Source organism: Pygoscelis adeliae, unplaced genomic scaffold (genome assembly GCF_000699105.1).
Source record: "Pygoscelis adeliae isolate BGI_AS28 unplaced genomic scaffold, ASM69910v1 Scaffold356, whole genome shotgun sequence".
NCBI classification, from domain to species: Eukaryota; Metazoa; Chordata; class Aves; order Sphenisciformes; family Spheniscidae; genus Pygoscelis; species Pygoscelis adeliae.
Window position 1 is genome coordinate 1,119,728 of NW_008824949.1, and position 8,632 is coordinate 1,128,359.

At 43.5% G+C, this 8,632-nt stretch overlaps 2 protein-coding genes across 2 annotated transcripts in view; one reads left to right on the forward strand and one right to left on the reverse strand.

The window, feature by feature from the left end:
• Nucleotides 1-3,494, forward strand: SRSF5 (serine/arginine-rich splicing factor 5; the record flags this gene model as incomplete). Its single annotated transcript, XM_009325593.1, has 7 exons — nt 1-153; nt 362-432; nt 641-736; nt 1,093-1,162; nt 2,461-2,534; nt 2,871-2,981; nt 3,141-3,494. Coding segments are annotated over 7 exons (822 nt in total), but the record flags the coding sequence as incomplete, so codon positions are not given.
• Nucleotides 3,495-4,890: 1,396 nt separating this feature from the next.
• The window catches only part of SLC10A1 (solute carrier family 10 (sodium/bile acid cotransporter), member 1), a 6,675-nt gene continuing 2,933 nt past the window's right edge, over nt 4,891-8,632 (reverse strand). The window contains exons 3-6 of the mRNA XM_009325594.1: nt 8,605-8,632; nt 7,433-7,633; nt 6,195-6,352; nt 4,891-5,018 (exon numbers count right to left, since the gene is read on the reverse strand). The exon at nt 8,605-8,632 is cut by the window's right edge and continues 142 nt beyond it. Coding sequence (XP_009323869.1) covers nt 4,891-5,018; nt 6,195-6,352; nt 7,433-7,633; nt 8,605-8,632 — 515 coding nt within the window. The remainder of the gene's footprint in view (nt 5,019-6,194; nt 6,353-7,432; nt 7,634-8,604) is intronic.

Sequence of the window (8,632 nt, forward strand, 5' to 3'; positions counted from 1 at the left end):
CCCGGCGGCCGCCCCCCCCCCCGAGTCAGGGCCGCCTGCCGCGTCTTCATCGGGAGGCTGAACCCGGCCGCCAGGGAGAAGGATGTGGAGAGGTTCTTCAAGGGATATGGCCGCATCCGGGACATCGATCTGAAGAGGGGGTTTGGGTTTGTGGTGAGTGCCGCCCCTTCGCAGGGCTCTGCGGTCCCTGTCCGCTGGTGGTCACTCGGATCTCATGCGCGTTTGATGTCCACGAAGCTACTTTTAAAGATAATGCCCTTAGCGTGCTCAGCTAAGTATACTGTGTGGCAAACAAGCATTTGTTAATGTCTTAGAGATGTAATTTTTTTACTTTTATGTTTTTGCTGTGGTGGTTTTGCAGGAATTTGAGGATCCGAGGGATGCAGATGATGCTGTCTATGAATTGGATGGAAAAGAGCTTTGCAGTGAGAGGTGGGGTACCTCATTTCATGAATATATAAGCTTAACTATCTAAAATAAGAAGTGTGTCAATTTTAACTTGCATTGTGTTATCAGTACTGTTTAAACTATATTGTGTCTTGTTTGGTTTTTTTTTTCCCCCAATAACTATAACTGTGAAGGACTATGCAAGAAGAAGAACGTAAAAATATGTGGTTTTCCATTTCTTTTTTTTCCCCAGGGTTACAATTGAGCATGCAAGAGCACGCTCTAGGGGTAGAGGCAGAGGGAGGTACTCTGACCGTTTTAGTAGCCGCCGTCCACGTAGTGACAGGAGGTATGTATAGCTTTGGACTGACGTAGTTTAAAAAAAGAATACTGTGGGCTCATCTCATCCAGGAACTTACGCTAGAATGAGATATTAAAAGGTATTATTTGCCTTTTTTAGTCAATCATTTGATGTGGCAGTAGGATAGTGAGGATTACAAAACTTCTCAGATATGCTTGCCATCTTTATGCTCCTTCCCCAAAATACTTAATGCTTGTCCTAGATTACTCGGGGCACTTACATAGTTAAGTTGTAGTAGTAACGGTGGTATGCTGATACTGGTTATTGGTACAGCCTTTGTTAATATTAACATGCGGTTATATTTTAATTACTAATAAAAGTCTCAATTGTTTATTTCCAAACAGAAATGCCCCACCTGTAAGAACAGAAAATCGCCTCATAGTAGAAAATTTGTCTTCCCGAGTCAGCTGGCAGGTTTGTTGAAACACGATTAACTATTTTGACTTCGTTTAATGGGTATGTAATGTAATTATTTTGTAAAATAATTAATTAAAATTAAATCTAATTTATTAAAAAATGTTTATGTAATTAATGTAATTTTAAATAATGTAATTTAAATATTTTGGATGAAAACTAGTTAATTTTAATTTATAATAATAATAAATGTATATATTTGAGGATATATATTTATTTTTTTCTTGTTTTTTAAATCCATTTTAACCACATATTAAACCCTTTATTTGCCAGCCTATCTGTGTCGTTGGCCTTATGACGAGGAGTGCCTGTGGGTTATCCTAATCGTTCTGTCTTGGTCACTCTTGGTTGGGCCTGGTTGACTTTCCAGTCAGCTCCTACAATGTCACTTGGCCACCTCTAGATCTGTGTTTGCCGGTCTAGACGTAATCGATGCACTCCTTAAAGTGCCACATTGCAGCGATCCCAGAGCGTTAACGAGATCTGATTCCTAAGTTGAGAGCTGTTCTTCCTGTAACGCTTCCGAATAAAGAGGTCCTGGTCGAAAAGAGTTGAAAGATACGAAATTAGGTGGTCGTTGGAATCCTGATCGCAGTAAAGTGGTCCTTGGTAACATCAAGCATAGAGAATGTCTGGATCCATCAATAGTCTCCTAATAGGGAGGGCAGTGCGATTAATGGCTTCCATCGACTGGGTAGTGTTCGTCAAGTGGGTGGCGAAGAGCCAGTCGGGCATATGTCATGACGGTATCTCCGGTCGCTTAATGCAGTTTGCTGCTTGGCTAGCCTAGGGAAATGTTAATAAAGGTAAAGTAAACTATATTTTTAATGACATATGGGGCACAAAATAATTGGTGTTATGTAAATGTAATTCTGTATGCATATAAGACTCGTAATGTAAATGGAGACTGAAATAGTACAAAAATATATGGGTAGTATTTCACACTCAGTCCAGTATATATACAAATGTACTTTTTTATTTCTTTCTCTCTCTCTCTCTCTCTCTCTCTCTCTTTTTCTCATTTAATCTATATAATCTTTGTAGACTAATATTTTCCTTAATGTTAAGACACTTTATTAGCATTTTGCTTAAAGCAATATGCTTTTTTCATTTATTTCGTGCCCTGATACTGATAATTGAATTTTGATAGAATACAAGTATGGCAATTGCCATGTTTGTAATTTATCTAACATCTTCTCTTTCAGTAGTCATAAGTTTCTTTTGTTTGTTTTTAACTATTTTTATATAGATAAGTATTAATTTCACTTCTTTGCATAACATAACTGGTCTTGTGTTAGGATCTCAAAGACTTCATGAGACAAGCGGGGGAAGTAACCTTTGCAGATGCACACAGACCTAAGTTAAATGAAGGGTAAGCCTCTCAAATCATCTCTTGAAAGCTGCAGAGTAATGTGTGTATGTATAATATTTGGGGAGGGAAGCTGGCTACTTCCAGTGCTCAGCAGCTGTTCATGGTTTAATTCAGCTACCCTTTGAAAATGCATTCTCTGGTATTTGGGGAGGGGAGTTCTTCAATTCATGTTTGAGTTATGACAAGGGATGACTACACTGAGCAGTGAGAGTTCTTCTGAGTTGGTTTGTTGTTGGTTTTTTTTCCCCAGAGTATGTTTTGCTCTGTCATCAAAATTACAACTTGTAATAGTGAGCTCTGTGCTTTGTTTTTTGTTTTGTTTTGTTTTTTTGGTAGGGTGGTTGAATTCGCCTCTTACAGTGATTTAAAGAATGCTATTGAAAAGCTTTCTGGTAAAGAAATTAATGGAAGGAAAATCAAACTAATTGAAGGCAGCAAAAGGCACAGGTATGGATTTCTAGTCTCTTAAATAATGCTTAAATATTCATTGAGAAAGCTTTGAAGTCAGCGACCAGGCAGCCGAACTGGAGACCCGTTACTGCCTGGTCGTTGTTGTGGTCTGTGACGTTTCATTGCTAACACCGATGCTCTTAGTTTCCTCAGTAGGTCCAGAAGCAGGTCACGGTCTCGTAGCAGAAGCTCATCCAGGTCTCGTAGCCGGTCCCGTTCCCGCAGCCGCAAGTCTTACAGCAGGTCAAGGAGTAGGAGCCGTAGCAAGTCTCGATCAGTTAGTAGATCTCCAGTGCCAGAGAAGAGCCAGAAACGTGGTTCTTCCAGTAGATCTAAATCCCCATCATCTGTGGATCGGCAGAGGTCTAGATCGAGGTCGAGATCTGTTGACAGTGGCAACTGAACTATAAGTAACTTGCCCTGGGGGCCCTTTTTTAAACCATACTTGCTAAAACTTGTGGTAAGTATGTTTCTTTCTGTGGGGAAGGGTTTGGATGGGGAGGGGAAGGGAAGGGTTATTGATTAATTGTATTAAATGTTTTTTGATAACCCTTTTCTTGCTCACATTTTTTTGTGAATGTCTGAAGTGTATAGTTTGTGTATATTGGCAGAGCTCTTTATAACTAAAGCAGACGAAATTTTTTTGTACTCCAAAAAAAGTCATCTGAACACTTAATTCCCAGCATATTCAATGTGAATAGCAACTCAAACACTAGTTTAATATCTCAAATTAAACTAATAGCTTTAGGCATCTAAGAGCTCTACATGTGCTGTACATAAAGCTTTATTTCAGAGGGTATTTTTTTGTGCTTTTGAACCATTGTTTCAGTTATAGGTCAGCAGATTAAGTGCTGGTCAGTACTGGTAATAAAACTTTATTTTAAAAGCTTTTCATTTAATATGACTTGCACTACACTAAGAAAATGGCCGTTTCACTGCCCTGTGGTAATAATATTCTATAAAGCACCCTAATTCTTGATACTTAAGAATTAAATAGCTCAAATAAAGTATAAAGAAACATGTCTCTACTTCTGGTGTGTTCTTGCTGTTAATAAAGTGTTTGTGACCGTGCCTCGTATTGTCGGACAGTCAAAATGTTTCCTAAAGATGGGTCTGCAGCAAGGCTATCGTTGAGTGTTTTGGGTGTGGGGGAGAACTTTCTTTTCAGTACATCACGCTGTGTTCTTGGGTGTCTTTATGTTCTGAAATACAAACCTTGATAATGAGGAGAATCACGCTGTCATAGTTCATAGCGGAAAGCGGAACGGACAAGTCATTCAGGTCTTAATCACTGTTGGGATCATAAGCATGGAACATAAAAGATGGATGTAGTCGGCATACTTCATGAGTGTGTGCATACACGTGTGAGAACATTGAGGTGTGGATAAAGCACTTTTATAGGCATTGGTCCTCGTTCTGGAGGAAGAGGAGGGATTTTTAAGTTGGTGGGTGGGAGTACTGCACCAGTGGCACCCCGCGGTTCTGCGTTCTAGCGTTTGCCTTACAGCAGCAGCAGCCCTCTGCAATCCCTGCGTTTCTCGAGCCCTTGCTCATGTTACAAGAGAGCTTTAGAATTTAATTTTAAAAATAATGTGTTTTCTTATAAAGTGCTTTACAAAGCTACTCCAGTAATCCACTGAAACCTTACAAGATCTCTGAGCCTAGGATGGGCTTTGGATTAGGTCCTAGGAAATGCAAGGTGGTTCTGTTCAGGGCGAGGTCTGGCTTTGGGGGGGGTTAGCCGTTGGGTGTCTCTGCAGGCCTTCCTGCCTTTCCTCCGTACCGCTGCAGAGTTCTCGGGAAAGGTGTTCCAAGCTAACCGACGAGAACAAGCTTCTGTGCCTTGTGAATCTGTCCGTTACGGTGGCACTGCATCAAACTGCTGGGCGCAGGCGGTGAGGGGTGGTCAGACGGATGGGCAGTTAGTGGGGTTATCGCTAGCCAGCTTTGGGGAGTGGGAGCCTTCAGTCTCGGAGGTTAGTAGTTCAGATGCTGGATCATCTTGAGAGGCGCGGAAGAAGAGGGCTTTAGCCTCTAGGGGTAAAGGCAGCATTGAGACTCATCTGGGTGTAAGGTTAGCTGCGTTACCTCAGGTCAGTTGATCCTTCCTGCTTCCTTGACTGATTGTGGGCATCTGTGTTCAAGTGGGACTTCGCTCCAACAGGAGCCCAGGTGGCTGAAGGCACCTGATGATGGCAAAGGGGTGGGATTTCAGACACTTCCCTCCCTCAGGCTAAACGTGAAGCACCGCCTGCTCTATAAGTAGCTGTTTCGAATTCCCTTTCTGAATCACGCCACCTGCCTTGCAAACAGTGTGAATAGATTTCTGCATTTTACGTTTGGTTTAGAACACGCTCCCAGGCTTTGCATTACGGAGGGTTATGCTGACTTCTGGCGAGAAATGCTTCTGCATTTATGAAGCGTAGGTTCTTGGTATGAGCCTCTTTATTCTTAGGTAAGATGTGTTGCTTCAGGTTACAATGCATACTTAGCACACTGGAGGCGTTAATGCCGATGTTTCCCCATACTCATATTTGTAGTGCAACGATAGCTAGACGGTGTCCTGAAGAGGTGGTGTATTTAGTTCACTGACTCCTGCAGAGCAAGGCACGTTCAAGGCTCATGTATTTTCAGAGGTACAGCTTGCTGGACCCAAACTTGTCGTACTAAGGCAGTTTGCATAGCCGTGTTCAGTTTCTGTGGCCTCTGCTGCGTGGAGAGCAGTGGTACGCTGCCCAGTGCTCGGGTTTTGGAAAACGGGAGCGACCAGCAGTCCACGGGCTGCTCAGCTGCACGCTGGGTCTTGGTGGCTCCTGCGCTGAGAAACTTTCACACCTCGTTTTGGGTCTTTGTTAGAAAAATGACATTAATCTTCAGCGATGTCTTTGGGAGCTGCTTCCAGACATGTGCCAGCGGGACAATAACGGGTAAGTGAAATTAAAAAAGGGAACTGATGCAGGCGGTGATTTTTCGTATGGGTAAAACTGGGGGCAGTCGCTTGGGAGCACGGATCTAAACTGTCCCAAAGGGTTGTCACGATGACTTGGAAGTCACTGGAAGTGTCCCTCATGGGCAGGCAGGGAGAGGCATAGTCTGTGGAGCAAGGTCTTCGGGAAATAACAGTGAGGGTGCAGATAGCTCTGTGGTGGTCCGTTTGTCTGGCGTAAAATGAGCATATCGATAAAAGTCTTACACACAACTGCTGGAGACCTGTAAGCCAGCTGCAGAAGGTGAAGTTTGGGGAGGTTGTGATAGTGGCTGGGGCGGGAGCTTTCCTGGTTTCCCACTTTTTCTGCAGGGTCTTGACACTGGTTTCATTTCTTGAGCAGTAGCTGTGTCCGCAGCTGCGCAGATCATCTTTGCTGCATCTGAAGAAAAAGAAAAATGTAGTGAGAATAAGCAGTTCTGAACCCAGGTTATGGAAAGGCTGTGACACAGCTACAGTTGGTGTTGCGGGGTTGTCTAAAGCAAAAGGAAGAAACTTTGAAGTCCTGCCAAAATACTTCAGCCGTGTTGTTTCCAGTCATTTATGAATCAGAGCCCGGAAAGCCACCCTTTTCATAGTAGTCTTGCAAGCACCCGCATGGCTGTACCTAATATCAACTGCTTTGCACTGAAGGCACACCTGAGGATACAAATTGAGTGGGTTTTTTTGCCCATTAACAGTCATCCTTCAGCTACAGCTATAAGATATGGTAAAGTGCTCCTGTAGCAGCTGCTCCTCTGTCCCGAGGGACTGGAGAAAGCTGGTCTGGAAGCATCAGGGGGATGACTGGTGGAGAATCTTTCAGCAGTGCGTTCTCCAGACATCTTCGCAGGCACTTAGCTGGGCTTTGGCATTGTGGACCTGTTGAAGTTGGAGAAGAGTCTACCTCACGTCTATACCGATAACCATATATATATTTTAATTAAGCTTGAATCCATTTATGTACTTTTCTAGCAAAAGACCCACGTTTCCTTCCTTCAGCTGCAGTACTTGACAGTTCTGTCCTTTTCCTCCCCCCCCACTCCAAAAATGACACCCTTCAGTAAATCTCTCAACAGTTTACAGCGAAGCTGGAATTTGTTGCATTAAAGAATATGTGATGTTCTCATGTAGTTTTAGGGATGTGTGTGTGACTGTTCTTTGCATGTGCTTGGTGCAAGTCATAGCTTTTGCAGGATGCTCATCCTAGTTTAAGCACAGGACTCTGAAATCCTCTGAGCACTGATAATATAGATAGTATACAGCTATGCGAAACATTCTACTGATACAAGAAGTCATAATCTCTAATGTCTTCAGTTACCTGTGAATTTTTGACTGCGATTTGTATTTAATGCATTGCATATTAATTGAGTTAAAGGGCAGCCTGATTCTGCCCCTAGAAAGCAGCAATTCACTGGTAATTATATGTAAGCATATGTGGTTTGGATTGGAAAGTGTAAGAAATACAGGAGCAAAGCTGTACTTGCCATTTGGTTTCTTTATTCTGTCATGGATCCTGAAGACCAGGACCAGCAGAAGTCCCTCTCCAAGCTGGAACAGCAAGTAGAGCAGTGGGAAGAAGTACAGGGGGCCAATGATTTCTGGGGCAAAGGCGACCTTGAGGATAGTTGAGCAAAGCTGTACATTCTGGCAGCCAGTTTCCATGCATACTGTCCGCCTGCATCTGAAGGAGGAAAAGTTAAATGGATCACAGATTTAATCCACTTCAAAGAACTTAAAAAGAACCCTGCCCACCTTGCTGTTGCAATGCTTCGTGCATTTGCCTGTGCTAAAAGCTGCTTTATCAGGAGCAATACTGGGATCCCTAGAAGGTTTTGCCTCGTGTTCCCTTTGCAGTGTGCAGACAGATCACGTTATAAATGCGGGCTTTGTGCTTAATGTTATTTGGAGGCCTTGGGTCCCACTCTGGGTGCTGCAGCTTCCTGCAGGAAAGGAATCAGCTTCTGAGGTGAATAGAGGAGTCCAAGGTGTGAAGATAAAAAATAGTGAGGACTAGCGGGCTTCCTACCTGGATTAGGTAGGATGAGAAAGGGAAGGAGTGGGTTTTATATGCAAGGTTTCCATCCTGAATTCCTGGGGCTGCAGCTGAATGCACTGACTGGTTTTGGGTAACTACCAGCTGAGGAACAGTTGTGTCACTTGGGGTTTGGTCTCTGTTGGTATTCCCTAATTCTTTGTTGTTCTTTGGTGCTGTTCATTCTCTTCTTCCCCCAGCCTCATTACTCAGAGCAGAGGCTGGTAATGTATGCTTAGCGGGTCACTAGTGACCTTAAATCAAAACCATCCATCTGCTTGTTCAGTGAACCTGCATAATGGACTTCCACCCCTTCCGTGGTGATCAGGTACCTGTGTCAAAAACTACTCCAGCTGCTCCTCCCCTCTCCACTGAGCCGAGCAGAGGTTGAACTCATTTCTCTCCCCACTCAAGGTATGGGAGCATTGACTCGGGACCAGCTTGTAGTGTGTCTGCTCGTACTCCTACGGCCCATTTTGGGATACTGCAGTCAGTGTTTATTTTACAAAAGTACATCCACGTTGAAACCCATGTTGTCACCATTGTGCTGTAGACCAGAGCTGTCGTACCTCTCTGCTCCTTCGGCGACAGAGAGTGAGGGGAGGGGGGAGTGGAGGAACATACCGGTCATTGAGCTTGAAGATTGCG